Raw genomic sequence first — 26,994 nt, 5'->3', positions numbered from 1 at the left:
ACTTTTCCTCCTTTTTATTTCTGGGCCTACCTTACATCAAAATGCATAAATGAAAGGCATATTTAATTTTTTTTTTTAATTTAAGAGCAGATTTAAGCCTAATGTATATTCATCCTCATGTACCGGATAGGGAGATCTAGAGTTTCTCATTACCCATCTATCTCAGCCACTTCAGAGTTTCACAGTTGGGTCAGTAAGTACTTAGATGTTTGGGGGTCTTTTTTTTTTTAACTTGCACACATTTCCTATTTTTTGTAGGACATTTAAATTAGCATTTGCATCAGACTTCTAAATCTGGAAAGATGACATACTGATTTACCCATGGGTCAAATAGGTTTAGATGGAAAATATTGTTCTTGGAGTAATAATTATTTTTCTTTTATTGGTAAAGGACCTCTTCAAGATCTAGTTTTTAACACACAGGCAAAATCAGAATAGTTTTTATATTGTTGTAGGAATTTCTTTTCTGAAATTGAATTTGTAACCACCTAATGATCTTAATACCTTACTTATTTTGCTCAGTTTGGAGTAAAAGTTCCTTTAGGTTAAATCACATCTTGCTCACTTAATTTCTGTATGACTTTAGGTTAGTGACTTAATGTCTCTGGGCATCAGTTTCCTCATTTGTAAAAGGAGGGGATTTGGACCAAATGGCTTCTGAGTATCCTTCCAACTATAACTATTGTTACGCTATGCCATGAATATATCTCATTTAAGTAACACAGACTATCCTACTATTAACTTAAATACTTTCAGTGGGTAATCAATTTTTTTTTTACAATTAAAAGTAATAAATGAATTTTAAAAATAATTCAGGAATTAGAAAACAAAAACAATAACACTGGTCTCTTTTCACAGTTATGTAAGTTAAGAACTAAAGGAAACACCCTGAGCATATTTTGAGTTTGGATGGATATTTCTAATTATCTTCTCTGCTTTTTGAGCACTTCCTTCCTTCCTTCCTTCCTTCCTTCCTTCCTTCCTTCCTTCCTTCCTTCCTTCCTTCCTTCCTTCCTTCCTTCCTTCCTTCCTTCCTTCCTTCCTTCCTTCCTTCCTTCCTTCTTTCCTTCCTTCCTTCTTTCCTTCCTTCCTTCCTTCCTTCCTCCCTCCCTTCTTCCCTCCCTCCCTCCCTCCTTCCCTCCTTTCTTCCCTCCTTCCTTCCCTCCCTCCCTCCCTCCCTCCCTTCTTTCCTTCCTCCCCCCCTTTCTCCCTTCTTCCTTCTCTTTCTCCTTTCCTCCCTTCCTCCTAATAAAAGATGATTTGTTCTTGAGCATTTCAGTGTTCACTGAGTTCAAAATAGTGAAGGCAGAGAAGATTTATTTTTGTATTTTGAATGGGCTCCCCAAACTTTTTATTGATAAAATCCAATGAACATAACTTTTCCTCTCAAATGTTACTATTTTAAGTTTCTTTAAATATTGGGTCTACACCAATATGAACCTCTGCACAAAATTAAGTCAACATTCAATAACATTTTACCAGATACTCTGATTAATTTCTTTTCATGAATGCTTAATTGAAATTTTTACTTACTGATAATGATTTAATGACATGATGTTTTTGGATTTTGCTATCAGTTACAACTGACAGCTCTGATATTTGTATGGCTTTTTGATGTCTTGAAGGGAGTATCATGAAGTCAAATTCAAAAGTCCAATCAGAATATCCCAAAGACATGATGTAGATGTATATGATGTAGATATTTTGGAATATTTAAATTCATAAGTAGTTTGTGACACCATTGTGGAAAGAATAATTTTTTAACTTGCCGATGGGCTTACTTCAAAAGGAAATGGTTATATTCTTCAAAAAATGGTGCTCTAATCAACAAAATAAAAAAAATATCCACTTAGCTCAAGATGTTGAGAATCAAATAGATTATGAATAATAAATTGTTTCTTATAGAGCAATATCAATGATAGAAATGAGCAAATACTCTCCTCCTTCATGTAATGGTAACTTTTCTATTGAATTACTTGGATTTCCCAAGGCAAATGAATCTATTGTAAAGCTCCTGTTCTGGGTAGATTAGTTTGCAGAGAGGAATTGATGGAGCCCAGTAGGAACTCTCTGGCAGACTCAAGGAATATTTGTGGCTTTATCTTCTGGGTGAGTGTGAATGCTGTCAGCAGAACCCAAATGTGTTTCAAGTTATTTGTTGAAATCCTGCTTGTTTGTGGAGGAGTGATTTATACTATAGTTGATTTTGAATCAGTCCAAAGTAATGACAGACATACTCCTACGACAAATGAGTGTCAGATTTTCATATCATTTCCCTTTGGGTGTAAATTCTTTTCATTCCTTCACACATTCACACCACAGAGTACAGTGGCCTTTAAGAAAAAAGTCTATTTATACTAACATTGTTGAGCATACTACCAGTATTCAAGATGGAGCATGGCATAAAAGAAAGAAGAGCAAATATAAGAGTCAAACAGCCTTTGCTCATGTCCTGGCTCAGATATTTCCTAGCTTAGTACACTTAAGGCAGCTAGATTGGAGAGAGCACAGGATTTGGATTTAGGGACACATGGGCAACAATCCTACTACAGTTGTTTACTAACCATGTGACCCTGGACAAGTCACTTAATCTTTTTTAGCCCATTTCCTCATATGTAAAATGAGAATAATAATAATAATAATAATAATAATAGCACCTGTCTCCCAGGGTTGTGAGGCTCAAATGACATTTCTATTGTATTTTGAAAATTTTAAAGCACTATATGTATCTGCTGTTAAGTTTTTTCATTCCATAAAATATGTATTTTGTGTTTGATCAAATGAAGAATTCAGAATAGTAATTATATGCTTCCTACCTGCTTTAAGAATCAAAGATTATAAAAAAATTCCATTTAGCCATATATCATATATAAAAGAACTGTTGCTATTATACACAGAGTAGCAATAACTGTGCTTTAAAGTTTGCAAAGCACCTGGCTTACAGTATTTTGGGAGAGTTTGAATCCTGTCTCATGCCCAGGCAAGTCTCTTTACTTCTCTCTACCTCAATTTTCTCACATGTAAAATAGGAATAATAATAGCTGTTACCTCCCAGGGTTGTTGGGATCAAATGAGATGTGATATATTTAGAACCATTAGTAAATCTAAAATCACAATATTGTAATATTTATTGGGAAAGGAAATAGGGAATTGGAAAACAGGGGGATAAATGGGAGGTTTGTATGGGGTAAGAAGGAGTTAAGGGGAGAGAGGGAACACTGCTTGGTGAGACAAGGGAGGGAGAGGAAACAGCAGGGGTCCAATGAGGTTTGTTTGTCTTTGAATGACTGAAAGTGAAGTTCAGCTCCCTCTATGACCAGAAAAGATAGTCCACTTATCTGACTGCGAATTCAAATAATATAAAGTTTAATAACTAGTTGGGATTGGAGTTTTTCTCAGCTTCAGACCTGAGGCCAGGCCCCAGAGGCTGGCGGAGAATTTGTCCCACTGCCGTCTACTCTCGTTGTTCTAATTCAGAATCCTAGCAGTACACAGAAAGCAAACAAGAACAAATCTGACCTTCAGAGGCCTGTGTCTTCCGGCTGAACCAAGAAGAGCATGCCACTCCCGACTGGGCTGACCACTCTCCTCTCTCCTCCCATACCCGGAACCAAGTCCTCTCTGGGCAGGAAGGAAGTGCTAGTCACAAGACCCAACTGCCACTCCCAGTTGGCCCTCCCCCACACAAACTGTTAGTCTAGTTTCCTTTCCACAGTATAAATGTTAGCCATTATCACTATATGACAGAACCCAAGTTTTAGAGTTTAGGCAGAAAAGATGGATTTTTTTTTCTTTTAACTAATTAATTTAGAATATTGTCCCATGGTTACATGATTCATGCTCTTTCCCTCCCCTCTTTCCTCCTCCCTCCAGGAGCCAATGAGCAATTCCACTGGGTTTTACATGTGTCATTGTTCAAAACCTATTTCCATATGATTACTATTTGCAATAGAGTAGTCACATAACGTCAACATCCCCAATCATATCCCCATCAAACCACATGATTGATCATATGTTTTTCTTCTGCATTTCTATTCCCACAGTTCTTTCTCTGGATGTGGATAGCGTTTATTCTCATAAGTTCCTCTGCATTGTCCTGGATCATTGCATTGCTGCTAGTAGAGAAGTCCACTACATTCGATTGTGCCACAATATATCAGTCTCTGTGTAGTGTTCTCAATGTTCTGCTCTAGAAAAAAAGGGTTTTAATCCAAGTGTTTCTCTTAAGTCCAACACTCTTAATGACTCCACCACATTTCCAAAGTACTTTGTGCATGTTGGATGAAGGAAGAATAGGAGCAAAGAAGAGAAAAGCTGGATGAGATCAAAGAAAAGATAGTAATTTAGGTATTATTTAATTTAACTTAATCAAGCTGTCCTTGATTAAAGATAAGATGAGGGGGTACCCATTTTAGAGTGAAACAGGTCAAACAACTCATTATTTAGAAGAAGGTGTGCCTTATTTAGGAAGGGAAGGTTGGGAAGGGAACTCCCTGGACAAACAAATACTATAATATTTCATTTATGTGAAAGCCAAGAAAATATGGAAAGGAAATACGAACTATATCAGTAAACTGATAGGATTTTGTCAGTGAAAATTACTTCAAAGAAGATCTGCTCTGTTTCTGTACCACAAGGACTGGGGGACTTCTTCATCTGATGTGCTGCTAAAACCCTCCATCTGTGTTATTTCCCCCATTAGAATCTGAGCTTCTCTAGAGCAGGTCTGTTACTGTTCTCTTTGCATCCCTAGTGCTTTGCATATAATAAGTGATTAATTAATGCTTATTCATTCATTTATTCAAATGATGCAGTTGGGATTGCTAGAAACGAAGTCTAGGTTAATGCAAAGATTAGAGGATCATGTATTAGTTCTGGAAGATCCTTAGGAATCTTCTGGTCCCATGGAACAACTGAAAGAAAAGTAGCTCTTGAGTCCAAAGATTTTAGATCAAATCTTTCCTCTGATGTTTTCTGCTTATATGACTTTGGGCTAATCAGTAATAATACTAACAATAATAACAGCTTTTGCTTTAATGTTTCCAAATTATTTAATCTATGTTTTCATTTGATTTTCACAACTGTCCTATGATGTAATTGATATTATTATCCAAATTTTATAGATGAGAGAACTTAAGCTGAGAAAGGGTAAATGACTAGCCTAATAGAGTAACTTGCTAGTAAATATCTGAGGCAAAATTTGAACTTTTAGGTCTTCTTTTCTAGCATTCTTTCCATCGTATCACCCCATATCTCTAAAATAAGGAGTGCTAGAGCTAGATGGTCTGTAAGGGCCTTTCCAAATCTAGAACTATGACCCTATATTTTATCAGTGGGTTCAAGTTGATTGACTTGCCCAAGGTCACAAAGGTATCAGGTAAGAGAACTTAGATTTTAGAACTCAGATTCTGAGTCCAAACCTATTACTCCTTCTACTTTACTACCCTAATGAAATTTGGAAGAAATTCATCTTGCCAGATGTTTCTAGAATTTTGGGGTATAGATGGCATGCTTATTTTTTGTTCTAATGTATTCTGGATACTGGAAGACTCTTTTAAATACATCCAACTTTTCTGTAGCAGGTTCTTCTTAGCAAGATTTCTGTTTCATATCATTTACATACTTCCCAGATTGAACATTTAATCAAAGAAAAATATGTATAATATCATTATAATAATAGTTGGCTTTTGAATAGCATTTTACACCTGCTATTTTGTTTGCATGATATTGACATGTTGACTTTAGGATTCTCTTGGTCCATCGTCCCTATTTCTGATTATTGTGGGCCTTTTTTCATCTTTCTTTCTTATACACCCATTTTGAAAGTGGAGGAATACTTTAGGGAAACAAAAGATTTATTTATATTTAGTTGCAGGTTGCCATTTTGACTATTTGTAGCCATTAAAAATTCTTTGCAACTTTTTAAAGTGAAATGCTCAGGTGTTATTGTGATCAGATAAAATTTTATCTACTTTAAAATAGATGTTGGTTTATTGTGAATACTTATAGCATAAGAAGTTGAAGAGTGACTCAGGTAATCCAGTATAACTGTGATTTTAAAATCTAGTTGCACAAAAGTGAGATACACCAATAATATTGCTGAGAAATACTAGATGACGGGAATCTTTCCTAGAAAATGCTTACACATGAGATGGATGGGTGATAGGTTAGTCAGCAATTAAAATCAGTTTAAAGAATGGATCTTGAAGGAAGAAGTCAATACCTGTGTGTGTGTGTGTGTGTGTGAGAGAGAGAGAGAGAGAGACAGAGAGAGAGAGAGAGAGAGAGAGAGAGAGAGAGAGAGAGATGGAGCTGAAGGGGCCTGTGCTTTCTCCTTTTTCTGCATCCACTCAGCTGAAGGATGGATAGCCAGGCAGCTCCAAGTTATAATTCTGACATCAACTCTTGTACACGCCAGTTGTTTTTTTCCCTCTTTTTTCAATTTTGGTGGAAATTAGTTTCTAAGGACTCTTTCAGTTCTTAAAACAGATTCTCTTGTACAAAAACTGGAAGTATTGAAGAGATCCCAAGATATATAAGTCTTTCAAATGGCTACAAGTATTGTTGATGCTGCTCTTAAAGAAAGTAATGGCACTGTCATTGGAGACAACTACTGTATCTGTTTTTACACTTTAGCTCTTGTGAAGATGTAGCGATTAAGGTGTGGAAATAGATCTCTACTGCGAGTATTTGAAAATGGCTACAAAAGTGAGACTCACTATTTCCTCCTTGCTGGTGTCTCTCTGGATTATGGTTATAGGCAGCCTTTAGGGAAGATTGGTTTTGGAGCTCTTTCCCCAGTTTCCAGGAATGTTTTGTGTATGTAGAAGTGGTGATGGGAGGAAGAAATGAGAGCATTATGTGACGTATTCTATCTTAATTCATGGGACTCTCTGGTCACCCTTAACACCTTTCAACACTCCCTGGTGCCTATCAAAGTTCACAATCTCTGACCTCTGGCAGAATTCCTTTCCACAAACATTGGTTATTCTTGTTCTTTGAGCAAGGCCCTGTGCATGGTGCCAAAGATGCCATCAAAAACAAAGCAGTCTTTGCCCTCAAGGAGTTTATACTGTAAGGATACAATGTGTATACAAGTAAATGTAAACTCTAGGCAAAGTAATTTCAATAGGAAGAAAGGCTAAAAAGTGGCCCTTTGGGTAACAGATGAGACCTGAGCTGTACTTTGAAGAAAGTTAAGGGTTTTATAAGGCTGAGGTAAGCAAGGAGAACATTCCTTACATTGGAGATCCTAGTGTGTGGTTTGTCCTGTGTGGGGAATAGCTTGTTGGGCGTTTGACTGGAACTAACATGGGATATTAACAGGAATGGGGATTGAATGGACTCATGGGGAGAATAAAAAGATGGAGTCTATTTTAGATATGTTGAATTTGAATTCTGTCCTAAATGTCCCTTTTCTACCAAACTGTCTTTTCTCTCCGTACTCGCAGATAAACTGCACTATGGCACTTAATACTTCTTTTTCATTTGAACATGAGCCTCATGTTCTTTCATCCTTGTGCTTTGAAGTTCAGTTATGTTCTCTCAACCTCAAATGGTACTCTCCATCTCTACCTGTCAATTTTTTACTGATTCTCTAAGGCTTAGTTCAGGTGCTACCTCCTTTATGAAACCATTCTTGATTTCTCTGCTCACACCTCCCTCTCCTAATTAAATGTCTCCAGTCAATGAGCAAGCATTTATTAAGAGCCTTCTATGTTACAGACACTGTGCTAAGTGCTGAGGATAAAAAGAAAGACAAAAATAAAAAATAAAAGTTTCTATCCTCAAAGAGTTTATAGTCTAATCAATCTAAACTTTATATTCTTAGGAAACTTATTCAATTATAACTTCTTTCAGGCTTGTTTGTATATTTGACTTGACTCCCCTTACTAGATAAGAAGTCTGGAACTAGATTTTTTTCATCTTTGTGTCCTTAGTAGATACAAGCTTTTGTCGTTTTGTGCCCCCAGCAATTAGCACAGTACCTGCAATTAGAGTAGATGTTTAACAGATGTTTATTTCTGCTTACAGCATAGTACTTTACACATAGTAAATGCCTAATAAATGAATAAATGAAATAGAGGATAATAAACATATATTTTACTGTACCTGGTAAATTATTTAATTGTTGAGTTGCTTTTCTAGTTGATCAGAAATACTTCATATGCAGTCAGTACAATTTTTGAGGATAGAGGGGTTGATAGAAGATGACAGACTGCTACGTAGGGATTAAAGGACTCAAAAAATGCTGTTATTCTTTTAATATTATAAACAAGATGACTTGTTTGTTGTGGTGCTATTTTTTCCCCTCCATCATGTTTCACTTTTCATTAGTAATATATTCTACTTGATATGGATGTCACTTGGTTCCCAAATATTGTAGGGTCTCGTAGGTATTCAGGGGATTTTTCACATCATGCACGTCCTTGTAAGGATGGACTTGGATTCTTTCCAAGTTCAGTGTAGTGATTTTAAAAAAGTTATTTTATTTGAACATTTAATTATCCTTTACCCTCCTCTTCCTTTCTCACTGTTTCCTCCAACATTAATGTTGAAACAGAAATGTTCTTTTTACATATATGGTTTTCATCTCAGGACTTTGGGGATTAGGCAACCTCTTCTTAACTGAGCCTAAATTGGCTGATTGTGGGCAGATCCTGTTCAGGAGAAAAATGAATACATTCAGTCATTTACAAAACTAAGATAGAAACATATGCCAGTATTGTAGAAGGGATTTAACTATAGCATGGTTGAAATACCTCATATCTGGCTTTTTAATCATTATGCTGCTAGCTTGCAATTTAGAAAAATAGCTTGTGAAAGAGAGGTAATATTGTTGCTTTCATTCTGAACACTTGAAGCCAAATGAGCCCCTGTCATCTTCCTTAAAAGGAAGTGAATTTGTGTGTGTGTGTGTGTGTGTGTGTGTTTCTGAATTAAATCATAAATATGGATCTGAGGTAGTCCAGAGACTGCTTTTTTTTAAATCCTTATAATTCATTATCTTTTTTCTGCTTGTCATATGATGCACTTACTTGATTTTTATATTCTCTTTAAAGAGAGACTAAAATAATTTAAAAATAAACCTTAAAATTTGGTTGAATAAGAATTTATTAAATTGCAGTATAATATTCTAGCAATTAATGACATCAATGCAATTCTTTTAGTTTCAAATTTTACTTTTGCCTTTGCTATGAAGAAAATAGTATCTGGTTTATGACTTTTGTGTGACTTTCTTTTTCAAATTTGAAATAATTAAGATTGAAATTTTCAATTAATGATTTTGAAGCAATGCTATAAAATTTCATTTGAATTTTACCAAGTAAAATTTATGTATTTACCTTTTGTTTCAAGTCATTTGCAAAGATATGCTTGTCTTTCTCAGTGGATTCCAAGTTTCATTTGTGGTCATTAAGATTAAGGTTAAGGGTAACTTTTGTTTCTTTTGGCCCAAGCCAGGGAAGCTAATGTTGTGGTGTTACCTAAAAGGTGTAGGGCATTAAGTACAAGTCTAAAAAAATTATGGCAAGGTACTGACCATGGATGACAGCAGTTTTGAGCCCTTCCACAGAATGGCATTTCACATAGCAAAAGACTTAAGAAGATGAAACTCAAAGTAGGATATTAAGAAAACTCAGGATGACAGGATAAATGATTGTTAGTAGTGATTGAGAAGTCCTTGAGTGGAGCTAAATTTTGGGGTAGGTGGAATTTGGGGGTGTGGAGAGGAAGATGACCATGAGCAGTGTGGGAACAGACAGAAGGATGATTTAGTCACTTCCTTGTGGAAGGTGGGTGTGCACTAGCAGGCTTGAAGTAGGTAGGTGCTGCTTCGTCATTCTTTCAGATGCCATCAAGGAAGCCACATGGGGCACTGAGTAGTATTCCTTCCCTTTTTCTTTCCTTCATGTAGGTGTAAGTCTATCCTTGTGTGTGTGTTTCCAGCAAGTGTAAAATAAACTCATTCTATATGTAATCCTTATAGTGTGTAAAGGTTGCTTGAAAACAAATTTAGCTTGAAGTAAAAATATTGGAGCATTATTTTAGTACCTTATAGATAGGTTTATTTTTAAATCACAGAATTTGGGCCCCAGGACATTGGGATTGTGTGAGTAATAGGATTCATGTTTTAAAATCAAGGAAGGATCTCATTGATATTCCTTTTTAATGCCATTCTTTAGGAAAGAAAAGCAGAAGAGAATATCAGTGAAAAGGGTAAATATAGTTATTGTAGCAGCCTGCTTCTCATTCAGCTGAGAGGTTTGTTCTTCCTTTGGAGAAAGTTCCTTTGATAGATTTCTTCTTTTCCTCTTGGTTAGGCTTAGTTTTTACAGATTTCCTTTGTAAAAGAGAAAAACCAAACAAAAATTACATTTGTTTTTATTTTTATCCCACTTTTTACTTAATAAATACTTGCTGAATTAAACTGGCTTTAATTTCCTCAATAGAATATAGATTAATGATTCCTTTTTTCTCTCCCTTTCCATCATTGTATAAAATGCTGCCAACATCAGAGTGAGTGAGTCAACATCAGAGACCACTGACAATTTGGCATTACTCCAGAGTGACATACTCTAAACCATTAGGGATTCTGCTGTTAATAATTAATGGAAAACAAGACCTGAGCTAAGCTTACAATCCCCTTTCTGTGAGCAAGTGCCCACTACCCATCATTACTTAATATAGATGCCTGAGAATGTTGTCTGTTATTAGTATTTACTCCTACAAGAGAAAAATACACTGTATGTAGATTGTTTTTTAGAAAAGGGAAATCAGTTTTACCCAGGGAATCCTTTAATTGGCCCTCTGTGGAGAGTAATAACTCAAGAAAGTTGTATTGATTCTTTTTCTAGTAAGCATATCAGGGAAAACAAGTCCAATTTCCTCTGCCTTATTATGATGTGTAACACTTTATTTTAATCATCATCAGAAGATACTTAAAAATTAAATACTCTTCTTTCAGTCCCCATTCTCCCCTGATTTGAGACTTTCTCATCTGTAATATGCATATCCTTGGTTCCTAGAAAGAAAATGACGAAAAGGATTGGTAGGAGGGAGTTGGGGGAAGAATGAGACAGATTTTTGGACATTGTAAATGTGAAAATTTGTTTCTCTTGGATAAACATACTTATAACTTAAATCTTTATAGAATTATATGTATTATATTACATTTTATGTTGTGTTTTATATTCACATATATAAATAAAAAGAAATGATAACAACAAAAAAAAGAAAAATGATTGGCCTAGATTTAAGCAAGGTTCATATTATATCATTAACCCAGAGTGTTCATACAATGGTGGCTACTGCTCATACTTTTAAAAATAGACTAGCTATATAAGTATATATTCCTTATGTTTAATTTCAAATAGGAGTTATAGCTATAACTTAATTCAAAACATATCTTATTGAAAACATAATTATTGAAGCTCCCTTAGGAATACATGTTCCACAGACATGTCAGTGATAATCTGGTGATACTGAAAAATAGGGGAAAATGAGAAATTATTACCTTTCTTAATTTTTAAAACCAGCATGGTCGGGAAAGAGAAAATATGAATTTTTATTAGGAGTTCTTGCCTTGTGTTCATTATTTTTTTTTGCAAATTTGTTTCTCTGTTTTTCATTCTAAGTATGAATACTCTGTGGTATTCTTTTTCTTGAAATCCAAGTCTAAGGTCTCAGATTTAGACAAAATTGTTTATTTCTCCCTGTTTTATTGCAATGTAAAAGTAATTATTTTGTTCTAACTTTTGTACAGTAACTGTAGATGACATTTTAGGGGGCCTAAGTGTAGGTCCCTTTACATTTTGTGATTTCCAGTGTAACAGTTAGGTTGTACATTCATTTCCCCCCTTTTCTGCTGATAATATTTTCTCAGTGATGTCTCTTATACCTTTTCTACACTGAACAAAATCTCAAGCCTGTTTGTAATAAACAAATTGAAACATTCCATGTAGAGCTACAAATTATCTCTCGGTTAAATGAATCCCATATGTTTTCCTAGAAAAATTGACTAAAGTTTTAATATATAGCTTTCATGTAGCTCACAACCTTCCTGATAAATTTAAGAGTCCATCTTTTCCTTTAATTTTTGAAAATTTTATTCATAGAATTAGATATTTACTCGTGTGGATAATTTGGCTGTCATACCTAAATATATTATGAAGAGAAGGGTAAAAAATATTTCAGCCTGAACTTGTATCTAAAGAATATTAACACTGGTGTATGCTGCCATCTAGACAAAAAAAGGAATTGATATGGTATCAAAGCATATTCATGCAATATGCTTTCTAAAGCAATTTGAAGGTATGTGTTTATTAGCTCTCATTTGCTGCTAATTAGAAATTTCTGAGAACCTGGAGGAAAAACAGGAGGAAGAAGAAGATGGGAAAATTAATAACATTAGAGGATACATGGTCAGAAATGATCTTTAAATGCTTCAGCACTATTTTTCCTGAGGTACATTCTAATTACTAGGTATTTCATAATTTTATGATGTTGGTATACCAAGTGACTTTAATTTATCAGGGTTTTCATTTGGGGAATGAAATGAAATTTCTGGTTTCCCTTTCCCAGATAATTTTTAAAAAATGTATCATAGATTTTCCTTATGTGGTTCTAGTTTGACAAGAGAATTATAGGAATCATTGTCCACATTAGGGATCAAGAATAGGAGTTCATAGCATCTCTGAGCCGCATTATAGATACCTTAGATTTGATTCGACATTATTTCCCACCTATAATTGTTTACTTTAGATACTCAGATAAATTTAGTGCAAAGAGTAGAATCAAATTATTGACCTAAACTTTTATAGGTTTTCCATTGCAGGAAATTCACTACTATTCTTTACATATATAGATGATGAATGGCAAAGGAAGACTATGACAGGAAAATTAATGACTAATCAGGTACTCCTCCCAAACTACATTCCCATTTAGGCTCTTCTCTGAGCACTGTGGTTTCCACAATTAGTCTCAGTTCCAAGCTTGAACTTTTTATAGACTGCATTGATGACCTGAAGTTCATCAGTAAAATCAAGTTTCTTGACTTCTCTGTGCATTTAATATTCAGACCTCCACTAAGTTCATAGGAGATAGATTCTAGAGTCTATGGAATTTTGAAGACATTGGATAATGCACTTGATAGAGTCACAAGCATGCTATTTCTTGGACCAGCATTCCCTACAAGGTACCAGAAATAGTCAGTTGGTTAGTAGCTGCTCTCCCTAATGTCATCGTAAGAAGCTGTAAGGAGGCATCTAGGTGGCTCAGTAGATGAGTAAGACCTAGAGATGGAAAGTAAAATCTAGTCTCAGGCACTTCCTAGCTACGTGACCCTGTGCAAGTCACTTAACCCCCATTGCCTAAAACTTAATAACTCTTCTGCCTTGGAAACAATATACAGTATTGATTCTAAGACAGAAGATGAGGGTTATTAAAAAAAAAACAACAAAAAAACAACTTGTAGCCTATGTCAACTCTACATATCTGTATTCCAAATCCCCATTCTTACAAATGAGCCTCAGGTTCCCAAAGCAAGGCTACATTTTTCCCTCAAGGATTCAGGAAGTACCTCTGAGGAATCAGGGAATAATTCTCTAATGCTTAAACTCATACCAGTGTACTTCCTCCTCCAAAATTATCTGTTGAGAATCATTTAATCAGGCAGCTTAAGTAGCTTTAAAAAAAAAGTTTATTGCAGATATAAATAAGTGGTTTATAATTTCCTACACTCCCCAATCTGTAATATATTTGTTCACAAGTATGTTCAGATCCAGAGGAAATTGAGCTCAAACCTAGAGTATAAATGTAACAAAAAGGATAATAGCAGTTCCTGGGAATCCTTTTTATTTTTTAATCATTCATGTGGCACTAAACAAGAGTTCCCCTTCAGTATGGTGAATTGCCCATCTTACCTTGGCTCCCCATGCAGACATTTCCTATAGCAGATCTAGTGATACTTCTAGGAGAGATGGAAAGTTCTAGATTTTCTGCAATTTTCAAAGCTCATAAGGTCCTCCTTCAGCCAGAGAAGAGAAGACCTGGTCAGGGTCGAAATTAAGAACTATCTCTCCATCTTCCCTCTTGCCCAGGCTGTTTCTCTGTTGGAAAGCCACACATGGGCTTTTTGAATGACTGGTTTTTCTCTCTCAGTCAATTATAGATTACCCCTAAAGTGTTACCAGCTTCCCTTAGCCTATCCAAATATCATACTTCTACATCACCATTGGAGTTCCAAGGACTTGGTCTAAAATCTAAGATTGTAGAATGCTGAAAGTAGAGTCAGGATGACCTAAGTTCATATATGGCTGCAGATACTTACTGGCTGTGTGACCCTGGGCAAGTGAATTGACTTCTCTTACCTTTATTTTTTTTAATCTGTAAAATGGGGATAATAATAGAACCTACTTCTCAGGGTTGTTATAAAGATAAAATGGCATAACAATTGTAAAGTACTTTGCAAACCTTAAACTGTTATATACACACTAGCTATAATTAACTGTTTTTTTTTTTTAATGAGATGTGGTACTTTCACCAACTACATTGGAAAAGAGGAGTCATTGAAAGAAATGTGGGTTCTTTTTCAGTAGCAATTTGACTACTAGTTAGCTTTGACTCTGAGATGAAAGGGCACATTCAACTAACCCTGTAGTTCCCAAGAAGCAATGATGTGGGTACTTGGGGAAAGTGATGGATTTATTGCAAAGAATTTGTAAATACAGTTTTAAATCTACAAGTAAGGATACAATCTCCTATCAATTGTGCAAGGCATATTTTTTTTCATATAGATGTCATGCCTTTCCAAAGGTATATAAATGCTGTTGTGATTAATAAAATACAAACTAATTTTTAAAGCATTAACAAAATTCATAGTAGCTTTTTATTATTACATATTTTCTTGGTCAAAGGGTACTTACTAATAAGACAGATAACATTTTTAAAAGGGTCCTTATTTTTTAAACATTTTGGAGCCCATAAATATTGTTTATATTAACATGTGGCATAGGCCATACATAGGGTACCATATTTGAAAGAGGAAGATCTGAGTTAAAATCTCAGCTCTGCTATTTAGTAGCTTTGTGACCATAAACAAGCCACTTACTGCTTCTCTGACATAGTTTCCTTCCCTGTTCACTGAGGGAGTTGGATTAGATGACTTCTGAGATCCTCTCCAGCTTAAAATCTTTGATACTATGATGAACTCTGTTACTGTATTTTATAGCAACCTCTCAAGTAAAAGTATTATTACTTATTTGGGGATTTTCATATTTTCACTAGCTTATTGCAACATTGTTCGTTGGTAAAACACAGTATTAAGTGAAGAAATGTTATAAAGACTGCTATTTAGATTCTGTGGGCTTCTGAGAAAGGATGAGGGACTTTTTTTTTTTTGGCCAAGTGATATTGACCTGGACCACCTTATCAAGTGAATAAGAGACATAAACAAGTGTCTGGAGAATGGATAAATAAAATAAAGCAATTTTGGATAATGAACAGTAAAAATAAAGTTACCTAAAATCTGTACATGCTTCATTGAAAAAATTATTTCGCATGTAGCCCTATTTATTTTAGATCCTGGACCTACATAGCTGTAATAATTTGCTGCCTACTCTGTTGAATTGGTATATCTAAAAAAACTTTGTGATGTGCTGTGAAAACTGAATAATTCCATGCCCTAGGTTGGATGGTAATTCATAGTATGCCTTTTTTCCTTTCTCCAGCATTCTTTAAAATGAGGGAAATGGGGAAAGGAAGGCCATCCTTTCATTACTTCACCTCAGTTCTTCCTCCCAAATGTAAGACAACTTCTAAGTACCAATTATATTTTGACTATTGACATTGTTCTTTCCCTCTATTTTAAAGACAGAAATTAACTTCCTCTCCACTATGCACATAAGTGAAGGTGAGCTTAAACAGGAATACTGATTTCATGTTTCTTCTCTATTTACCTGAAAAGGGCAATCCTTTTTTGTTTTCAAAAGGACTTTTGTTATTTTTGAAGTCTATCTTTCAGTGCACAGGTGTGCAAGCATTCACGTGAGCGTGTGTATGTGTTCGAGGAAATTGGAATTCTGGGAAGGCAGTGGGTTAGTTTCCAAAGCAAATCAGAATTTTGAATTTTGAAGTTGGTGGATGCCTTCTAATCTAGATCCTGGGTTATTGGAAACAATCCATGCTTTGTTTGCTAAACACATCTTTGCTGAACATCGTGTTCTCCTCTTGGAGAAAGTTAAGGATGGGAATTTCAGATATTAGCACATTAAAACTAGTCCAATACCATCCAGACCAGTAAACTGACAATGAATTGGTGCCAGCAGGAATGGTGCCACTCTTTCTGTATTCAGAAATGGTGACCAATTTAAGATGGGGGGGGTGGAGTATAAATAAGATTAATTAGGATAACCTGCTGAGGGACTCCTTGCTCTCATCTATTTAAATTTGACACACATCTTCTCACTTACTCAATTCTCTAGTCTTTTGTTTTGAGTAATTCTTAGAGTGGGTACAGTCCCTGTAAATCTGGTTGTATAGTTTAATTTGCTAAAGAGTTCTGTTACCAATCCACCTATGCAGTGAATTTCTGAGCAGGCTGCTGGCTTGTTTAGTGGTAGTTTTCTGAGTATGATTAAACAGTTTGAATATTTTAATGAAAAATTAAGGCTGCTTTCTTAGTGAATAAAGAGTTCTGGAAGAGAAATCTTACCTCATCTGCATTATTTTTGAGAGATTTGTGTTTCTTATTTATCATCAACTCGGTATTGTCTTTGCCTCATGTTGTTTCTGAAGATATTCAAAAGGGCTAAGAGAAAGAACCTTGATTTCATTTATTCATTATAGTCAAGTTTTTGGAACAAGATCCTTTATGTTCTTTCCTTTCTGAAGACTTTTAAAATCTATAGGAAAATCCTCTCTTGAAATAACCAATGGATAGTTTTATTTTCTCTTATAGTCTTCTGACTTCGAAAAGTGTTCCATTTAATAGCATATTAAATAAAACAATAATTCTACCTAATTCACAAATAGATCTGCGATAGTGACACCTATCTGTAATCTCTGGTGTTAGTGGAGGCTACATTTAGTGGATTACTTGAGTTTGGAGTTGCAGTTGGATTAGTAAGTATCTGAAGCTAGATTTGATCTTGGGTCTTCCTTCATCTAGACTTTGTTCTCCATCTACTATGCCACCTTGTTTTTCAGTAGTTTCAGTCTTATCTGACTCTTTATGACCCTATTTGAAGTTTTCTTGGCAGAAATACTGGTGTCATCTTCCATTTCCTTCTCCAGCTCATTTTACAGATGAGGAAAGTGAGGCAAACAGGGTTAAGTGACTTGTCCAGGGTCACATCAGTAGTAAGAGTTTGAGGTCAGATTTGAACTCAGGAAGATAAGTCTTTCTGATTCCAGGCCCAGCACTCTGTACTCTGCTACTTAGTTGCCTTTTAAAAGACTTTTCAGGCATGGGGGACTGACTACACTGAAAAATTCCAGTTGGGAGTATCTTGTTGGAGAAACAGCAAGGTGGCCAAATTCTAAAGTAAATGGTGGATTAGGAGTATAAGGTGTAAGAAGACTGGAAAGGTAAGTGGTGGCAGGTTTCGAAGAGCTTTGGCCACCAAATAGAGGATTTTATATTTGATCTGGGGAGTGATAGGGATCCATTAGAGTTTATTGAGGTTGGGGAAGGAGGTATTGCTGTGCATTTTACAAAGAAAGTTTTGGCAGCTCTGTGGCCATGGCTTGGAATGGGGTGAGTTTTGTGGTTACTGTCTTTACTGCTGATCCTTGCTAAATGGAAGGTTAAAAGTGGTTACTCATGCTAAAATGATATTTTGTCAAAGGACACTGATAAATGTGCCACAAGTAATAATATTACCGAAGGTTGAGCTACAGAGCTTAGGAGAAAGTTGCTTCAGTTGTTGGCTTAACAATGAATTTTGCTAAAAGTTAACCTTGTTATATGACATTTAGGAGGCAATGCTGATATTAACTTTTGCTCTGCTCTTTGGAGAAAGAGGCCAATTAAAAGAAATAAAATTTGTACCAGAGATTTATTCAAGGAACCAAGTTCCCACTCCCTTAACTCAGGTATCCAATCAGTTGCTTATTTTTTTGTCACTCCTGCCTCCTCCCCAGTAACTCACATCTTTCCCTTTCCTTGCACTCTCACAACCTCTACTCTAGTCAGGCTTTCTCTTAGTTGTTGTTCAGTTATTTTTCAATTGTGTCCAACTCTTAAATGACCTCATTTGGGGTTTTCTTAGCAGAGATAATGGGGTGGTTTGGCATTTCCTTCTCCAGCTCATTTTACAGATGAGGAAAATAAGACAAACGGGATGACTTTGACTTACGCAGGGTCACACAGCTAATTGTCTGAGGTCAGATTTGAACTTGGGAAGATGTCTTCTTGACTTTAGACTTGGAGCTATATATTGTAGCTTACATTTATATATCTCTTTGAGTTTTACAAAACACTTTCTTCTTAACAATCTAGTGAAATGGTAGAATTTACTAGGAATCCTTCATAGAAAATCCATTTAATTTGGTTTTTTTTTTTGTATTTTTTACAATTTTAAAACCATTCTTGGCTCATGAACAGAATTTGGCCCACAAGCTACAGTTTGCCCATTCTTGTTCTAGAGCATGATGATATCTACCATATCTAGTTTGATTTCTTTTGGACCTCAGGCCTAGCTATGCTCACTCATATGATTGATTTATGTGAATAAACACCAGTGAGACCCAGCTGTGGAAGCAGTATGTGATACTAGAGAATCCCCCCACCCCTTACCTTTTAAGTTTCACCTCTTGAATTCTTCTTTTGCCCCAGGTGTTACTTTAGCTTTCCAATAATGGGCAACAGAGAGGAACGATGTAGGGGTAAGATGCAACTATATAAAACATGTTGAAATGGTCCTGAATACATTGTATTTTGATATTATTGATGTTCATCACAAATATTTGAGATATCCATATATGAAGTACAAACATTTTTTATTTCCTTCATAAAAACTATTTTTACATATACCTTCTCATTTCATTGTAGTTAAAACATTGCATTCAGGAAGGGATAGATTTTATCTTTCCTGTTTTTGACATGGGAAAACAGGAGCACAAAAGTTGGTACTTAGTTCAGGCAGACATGTATAGTGGCACAGTGGTTAGTTTGCTGGAGTTGAAGTCAGGAACCCCTAATTTCACATCTAGCCTCAGGCATTAACTAGCTGTGGGACCCTGAGCAAGTCTTTTAACACCTCAGCTTCTGTTTCCTCATCTGTAAAATAAGGGTAATATTAATATCTACCCCCTCAAACTTAGGTTGTGAAGGTGCTAGGAGACAATATTTGTAAAGTACTTTGGAATCCTTCAAACCCTATACAAATGCTGTTATTATCATTAGATAGGGCCCTGACTTTGTCCTTTCTGCTATAGGAAAATACCTCCTCTGTCATTTTTATAAGCTTATTAATTATCGTTCTGATAAGCCTGGAATACTGTTGCTCAAAGGTCTATCTTTGTTTCAGTTTCTGTGAAGATAAGATTGCTGCATTCTGAGAAATACACTGGACTGGAAATCAGGCAGGAAATGGGGGACTTGTCCTGCCTCTGCCCCATGTGACTTTTTGCAAATCATTTAATCTCCCTGGGCATTAATTCTTCACTTTTAAAATGAAGAATTTAAAATATCAACATGAGCACAAAGGTCCTTTCCTGCTCTAGAATTCTATGACTGAATCTGTGACATTTCTCTCTCTTTTTTTAAAAATTTGGTTACTGTAGGTTTACCAAGTTGAAGAGCCTTAATCTTTCCAATAACCATCTCGGAGATTTCCCTCTGGCAGTATGCAATATCCCAACCTTGACCGAGCTGAACATGTCATGCAATGCCCTCAGAACTGTTCCAGCAACAGCAGGAGATATGCACAAGTATGTTCTGAAAACCTCATCATGGAGTACGACCCATGACCTTTCTGCACAGGTTTCACACTGCCTAATGTTAGCTCTTTTTTTAAAAAGTGACTTGAAGACACCTAAGTGTTGACGTTCACCTCCAATTAAGCAGTTGGCAATTTTATGGATAAAGTAGAGAACTCACTTGTTAGTTTTCTTAAATTTTAGTATCTCAAAAATAAAATTCAGGATTTCTGTTGTTTAGACAAAACTGAAAAATCTGTTTGGGTAGGTGTCTTTAAGTATGGATAAAGGAGGTAAATTGCTCTCTCCCATTGTCTGTGTTAAATTAGTAAGATTTGGAAATGGTCTCAAAATAACAAGGGGTGTGATGGCCATTTGGCTTCCTGCCACAGTTAGCCAATATTGTCCTCAGTTACGTTTACCCAAGTCAGGAAAACTATTCATCTTTTCAGTTTTGTTTTGATTTTTACAGATGTTTAGGAGACTTATCTGTGACCCTATTCTCTCTTGTGCCTCACTCCCTGGTACTCCACCCATCTGTACTTCCCTGGGTGAACTACAATTCATTTTGTCGGGAGCATGAGCTATTACTTGTTCTGAATTTCTGTGCCCATAAAAAAGAAATGCAATTTCAAAAATCTGTTGTATTTTCTCTTTCTCTTTTTGAATAGCTTGCAGACATTTTTGTTGGATGGTAACTATCTTCAGTCCCTTCCTGCTGAGTTGGAGAATATGCAGCAGCTCAGTTACCTAGGACTTTCCTTCAATGAATTTACAGACATTCCAAAGGTTTTGGAGAAACTGACTGCTGTGGATAAACTTTGTATGTCTGGAAACTGTATGGAAATCCTCAACCTGCAGACTTTAAGAAAAATGCCACACATTAAGCATGTGGATTTAAGGTAACCAATTAATGGAAGCATATGTTTCCAACTTAGTAAAAATCCAGCAACTTGGGTACTTTCTCTTTAAATCGTTATTTGGTATTTTAGGGCAGATTGTTCATCTAAAGCTATTACTAAGCTTATTAGGGAAACTCTACAACCTTATCAGTGACAGCTACTATAATCAAAGCAGGTTAATTGTAGCTGAGGACCACTGGCTATTTCTGCTCATAGTATATAGTATATGAGCATCAATAGATTAATGTGTCAGAGGAGACTATGCCACTAGGAAAATCCTTTTTATAAACCATAAAACAAGCAGTTTTTATCCTTCTTAATCTCTTTGTCTTATTCACACTGCTGACCATGCCCTTTTTTCTTGAAATGCTTCCTTTGGAGTGTGAATCTCTTCTCTCTCCTTCTTCTTAGATATTATGCTAGGAGTTATGAAAACCTGGTTCATATCCAGCCCCAGACATTTCCTAGCTGTGTGACTCTGGGAGAGTCACTTAACCTCTCTCTGCTTCAGTTTCCTCATCTAAAAAAATGACAGTAAAAATATCACCCACCTCCCAGGTTATTTATTGTAAGGATCATATGAGATATCTGTAATTGCTTGGCACAGTGCCTGGCATGTTGTAGGCGCTCAACACATGCTTGTTTCCTTCCTTCCTTAAGCTGTGCTCTCTCTGTCTTTCACAGTCATTGTTGTCATCTGTAAATGCAGGATATTTCCCAAGACTTGTCCTTGATCTTCTTCTCGTTCATATTTGTACTTGCAAAATCAATTATCCCATTTATTCCTATAGCTTTGACTCTAACTTTTTGCAAATGACTCTTAACCACTGTGTAAATTTTTGCCTTCAACCCTGAGTGTCCACTGATCTCTAGAACTGTATTTCATACTACCTGCTTGATGCCTATATTTTAATGTCTAGCTGGCATCTCAGATAACATCCAAATATACATTTATCAACTGACTCCCTTGATTTTTATGTCTTTATTGGTTTAACCAGTCTCCTGGAGGAAGTAGCTAGATGCATAGAGGACTGGACTTGGAGTCAAGAAGGTTCCCTTTGGACCTGCCTCATTTACTAGCTATTTGACCCTGGTCAATTCATATAGCATCTACCTCAGTTTTCTTATCTGATGATAATGGCATCTAACTCTGTAGTATGTTACAAGGATAAATTAAGTTAATGCTTGTGAACCATTTTGCAAATCTTGTATGTAGCAAAAAGTGCTACATAAATGTTAGCTACTACAGTGATGACAACAATATCTCTTAAACATCTAGGCACAAGACTTAGGCTTATAGTTTATTTTCATCTTATATCTAGGCTTATTATCATATTTTTGCTATTTTCCCTTCCTCATGTTTCTCAGATTCTTCCAATTTACTTACACTACCCCATGTAGGAGATAATCTAGTTCTTTGGCTGAAATAAATGAAATTAATTTCCTGGGTCATATACGTACTAATCAGCAGAGGTCACTTTATTTTGATGATTCTCCTTACTCTCAATTCAGAGATTATCAGTCTTTTTGGTTCACATTGCCCTTAGTTGTTTTGTTTTGTTTTGTTTTGTTTTGTTTTGTTATGTTTTTCATGGTACTCATAGACCATGAAATAATTTATTAAATTTTAGGTAAAAAACAATTTAATACGTATTTATGTCCAACCAACTTTGTTGCTGAAAAAAGTATTCTATGCAAATTAAAATATATATTTTATTTCATTTTTATATAATCACAGTTACTTATTAATGAAATATATGTGTCTATGGGGTACTGCACTGCTTCTCAAATCTTGGAATTGAACATTGGTACCCTCATTTCCTGTTTCACATCAATTTTTGAATTTTCTTGCTTAAAAGTTTAGAAACCAAGAAGAAGTTACTGGCATAGGCATAAATACTAGTTAACAACAACAAAAAAAATTTCACATGTTAGAGAATGTCATAGAAATGAATAAGCACAATTTCATGTTGAAACTGTGACCTCCCTGAAATTAGCTCTTTGGGCAATATCCAACCAAAAATTTACAATTTTCTACTAAACCCCTGCCAGTTTGCTATATACCTGGGTTGGGAACTGAGACTTCAGCTACCTTCTAGAGAACCATATTTCAGTAAACAGGCAAAATTGAAAACAGTGGCTGGCCTAGAAAGAGGATATTGTTCACTATATAATTCAATTTTAAATCATGTTAGAGAAACATTAGTTTAGATAACCATTTCTGTCATTAAAGATTATGGATATTCTTTTTTTCATCTCATTAGACCTATTACTTTTGTAATTTGCTGTTAGCAAGACTATCTTGGATATGTTTTTGATGAGGTACCTTGAACATAAACTGATAGACAGACCTAGAAGGGGCCTTAACCATCTAGTTTCAGTCCTCTCACTTTTTATGGATGTGGAAACTAAAGCTTCATGAGGTGAAGTGATTAAAGTGTTAGAGAATACTCAAGGTTTGGCCTCTTGATTTCAGTTTCAGTGTTTGAACTCTGCTACCTCCTATTAATCATGATTTACCAATTAAAGTTATTGAAATACAGGTTGGTGAAAAAGTATTTCTAAATTCTGGTGACACTTTGTATCCAAAATGAAGTTTATTTTCTTGCTTATATGCAAGTTCTAGCAGCATAGAGAACCTTTGGGAATAACCCAAGTGCCCACATAGGAATTATATTTTTATTTTACACACTGTATGTACAACGAAAAGAGAGGACCTCTGAAGAATATTTTTGGACCACTAATTAAGTGGCTGGTCCTCTTTGTCATCCTTTGTTTTTTCCTGTATTTGATTTCAAATAATATGTGCTTTCTCATCCTTCTTTTTTTCATTTATTGACTTAATGTTGTATCTCTTGGTGAAGGGAGCATGGCACATTCTCCCTTCTCCATTTATCATCAGAACTCACTAAGGAGGAAAGCTGCTTTTCTTGGGGGGTTAGAGATGAGAAGATAAAATCTTCAGATGTTTGCTGAAGACTAGCCTTAATATTCAGTGCTCTTCTTTTCAAGTGACCATTACATGATTTCAGGTGAATTCCTGTCATCCCAAGAGAGGAGTCACTTTGAGGAGAAGATATTGGAACTCTCTTGTCTTGATGATATCAAAGTTTTACTTAGAGGGAATTATTAGATACCGTAGGAGGATTTGGGAATTTTCAATTCATGTTTAAAATAATACGTCCCTTTATTATGTTGGTCAGTATTCCCAATTCTCCTTTGTATCCTAGTGGGGTCAAAGTCCTCCAGGGACTTATGCAAATGAGCTAACTGATTATCCCATTATAGATTCTGCTAGTTTGAACCTGAGTTCAAAGTCCAGCCTCTGACCTGTGACCCTGGCAAGGTTTGTAACCTCCCAATACACCAGACAACTCTAACACTCTTAAGTGGCAGAGTAGGTGCTGAACTGTATCAACAACTGGCATTTCCTCAGTGGATTTACATCTGCCAATGAAATCACAGATTGGATCCAAAGAAATTTTGGATCCTGCAAGGCTTTTTTTTTTTCCTTGTGAACTGTATTTCATCTTTCGGTTGTTGTTTTTTAATCCTGTGACTTGTAGTCATTTCCATTTGTGTGCTATATTTCTATTCATTCTGCACTTTCTTGTTCCTGGCAAGTCTTAGGAAGAGGAATAGATTCAGTAGCTCATTCCCATCTTTGAGCCAGCTAAGAGCCTATTTGGCTACCTGTTTTTCCCCTTTCATACTTGTTTCATCAAACTGCATTCTCTTTCTTCAAATTTTATCAGTTTCTCCTGGGTGCCAGAAGCAACAGTTTGTAATGGAAGTAGATTGGGAGTCTGAAGATGCGCGTTCAAATCCCGGCTCTGCTAATTACTAGCTATGTACATTTGGGCAAATCATTTAACCACTCTGGGCCTAGATTTTTTCATCTGTAAAATGGCAGAATTGGAATAGATGTCCTCTGAGGTCCCACTCTAAATCTGAGGATAGTTGAGATACTGCCTCTCTGCTCACCTATTTATTTTCTTTCAGATTTGAATATTTATTACTAAAGTAATGGGCATTCCAGGAAGTTCAGGTTTTTTCCTTTGTCTCCAGTATTTTGTCAATGGTTTTCTTTTTGCTAAAATAAACTAATACTGTGATACGATCCTCTAAAAATAATTTCAGATCAGCTAATTCTTTCCCCAGCCATAATTCTCTCTATTGTGTTTAATAATGTGCTGTCAAAATTAAACCCCATGGAAGTGTTATAGTCCATATTTTGGAAAGGAAGAAGGAAGGTAATACAAAGGGAAAATAGAACATATAAATAATATTGAATTTATTATTTTTTTTTTAAACCCTTACCTTCTGTCTTGGAGTCAATACTGTGTATTGGCTCCAAGGCAGAAGAGTGGTAAGGGCTAGGCAATGGGGGTCAAGTGACTTGCCCAGGGTCACACAGCTGGGAAGTGTCTGAGGCCAGATTTGAACCTAGGACCTCCCATCTCTAGGCCTGGCTCTCAGTCCACTGAGCTACCCAGCTGCCCCCTAATATTGAATTTATTAACAGAAAAGGAATGAAGGGAGGAAGGAAAATGGGAAAAGGGAAATCTGTTTTACCCTCTAATTAAACCCACTATTTAACTAACTTAACTAATTACATAAATTCCTAAAGGCAAGCCCAACAGATAACCAGATTTCTCACACTTAGAGAATCCTTTAATGGGTCAGGTACAGAAATCCAGCTGAGTCCTGATTTCCTTCAATTTTACCCTCTGCCCACCAGAGGGTATTGGGGAAACTCTTGCTCACTCTTACTTGACGGTATTCAAAGAGGCTGCTTCTAAGATGTCCAGGGGAGTCCAGGAGAGATCAGATCTGTGCCCTTCAGGATTGACTTCCCAGCTCCAGACTGCTGTTGAAAAAACTGTCTCTTCAACAGTTTGGAACTTTTCCCATCAGCTCTGGGAGAATTCTGAGTCTTGAGGGCTTGTTAATCAAACTCTTTGCACCCTATAATTTCCCTCTCTACAGTAGTTATAAGATAGGAAAAGTCAGAAAAGCTTAGACATTTAGACTAAACCAGATAGTTAATAATGGAGAAATTATTACAAGAAGTTAACAGTAAACCTTGAGAACCTGGCACCACCACAGTTGTGAATGGGGTTATATTTGTAATGTATAAGTTAAATACCATCCTTATTTGAATCTTTCCTTCTCCCTAAGATTGAATGTCATTAGGAAACTGATGGTGCAGGAGGTGGACTTCCTTCCTCATGTCACTCAACTAGACCTTCGAGACAATAAACTTGAAGATCTGGATTCGACAGTTTTCAACAATATTGAAGTCCTGCATTGTGAAAGGAACCAGTTGGTGACACTGAATGTTTGTGGCTATTTGCTAAAAGCACTCTATGCCTCTTCAAATGGTAAGTGAAGCAGATAGTATCAAAGTCCATCTTTCTTCCGCCTGTGCTTCCAGACTTCGACACTGGCCCTCTCCATACTCTTGGGTCTTCCTGGAAAGGCAAATATGAAATGAAGCTAGGACATAGGGCTTGAAGAAGAGAGAAATTCTGGTTTAATGGAAAAAGTAGAGGAAGGGAACTTGTAGTTTTTCTCTTGTTACTTGGATTATTTTATTGTAGTTATTGAGCTGACTAGTCTTCTCTTCTGAAATTATTATTCTACCTACAGGTATAGAAAAAAAATCTAGCTTTCTTCTAGAGTTGTTTGGTGTCTAAATATGTTTGTATATCTGTGAGGACCAGAACAAGAGTATACCCCACAGAGGAAATTAAGTATTTAGATGAAGCATCATAGTTTAGTAGAGAGAGATTTGGAATCTGAAGGATTGGGTTCCATTCCCAGCTCTGCCATTTGTAGTGTGGCCTTGGGCAAATCATTTAACCTGTCTGGGCCTCAACTTTCTATTCTAGAAAACAGTTTAAGTGTTGATTATACTCATCTCACAGGAATGGTATAAACAAAGCATTAGAGAAAAGTAGAGATAGGAGGGTAAAGGAGATCAACAGCACATATTTTATTTTTAGAATTTTAGGTCTGAATGATAAAGATTGACAGAGTGGGAAGTTGATAGGTAAGACTGAATCAGAGGTTGGAGAGAGAATATTTTAGCTATTGGAGAAAAAAAGTACCAAGGAATCAGCTGGTTGATGGAGAATCATAAAGAATGAAGTAGCGCTTAGGTAAAGTT

The 26,994-nt window shown here is 35.9% G+C and overlaps 1 protein-coding gene across 1 annotated transcript in view; it reads left to right on the top strand.

Moving 5' to 3' along the window:
* The window catches only part of PHLPP1 (PH domain and leucine rich repeat protein phosphatase 1), a 292,324-nt gene that overhangs the window by 197,341 nt on the left and 67,989 nt on the right, over positions 1-26,994 (top strand). The window contains exons 5-7 of the mRNA XM_007486860.3: positions 19,786-19,932; positions 20,592-20,822; positions 26,004-26,206. Coding sequence (XP_007486922.2) covers positions 19,786-19,932; positions 20,592-20,822; positions 26,004-26,206 — 581 coding nt within the window. The remainder of the gene's footprint in view (positions 1-19,785; positions 19,933-20,591; positions 20,823-26,003; positions 26,207-26,994) is intronic.

Source organism: Monodelphis domestica, chromosome 3 (genome assembly GCF_027887165.1).
Source record: "Monodelphis domestica isolate mMonDom1 chromosome 3, mMonDom1.pri, whole genome shotgun sequence".
Classification (NCBI taxonomy): domain Eukaryota; kingdom Metazoa; phylum Chordata; class Mammalia; order Didelphimorphia; family Didelphidae; genus Monodelphis; species Monodelphis domestica.
This window is presented reverse-complemented; position numbering and strand designations above follow the sequence as displayed.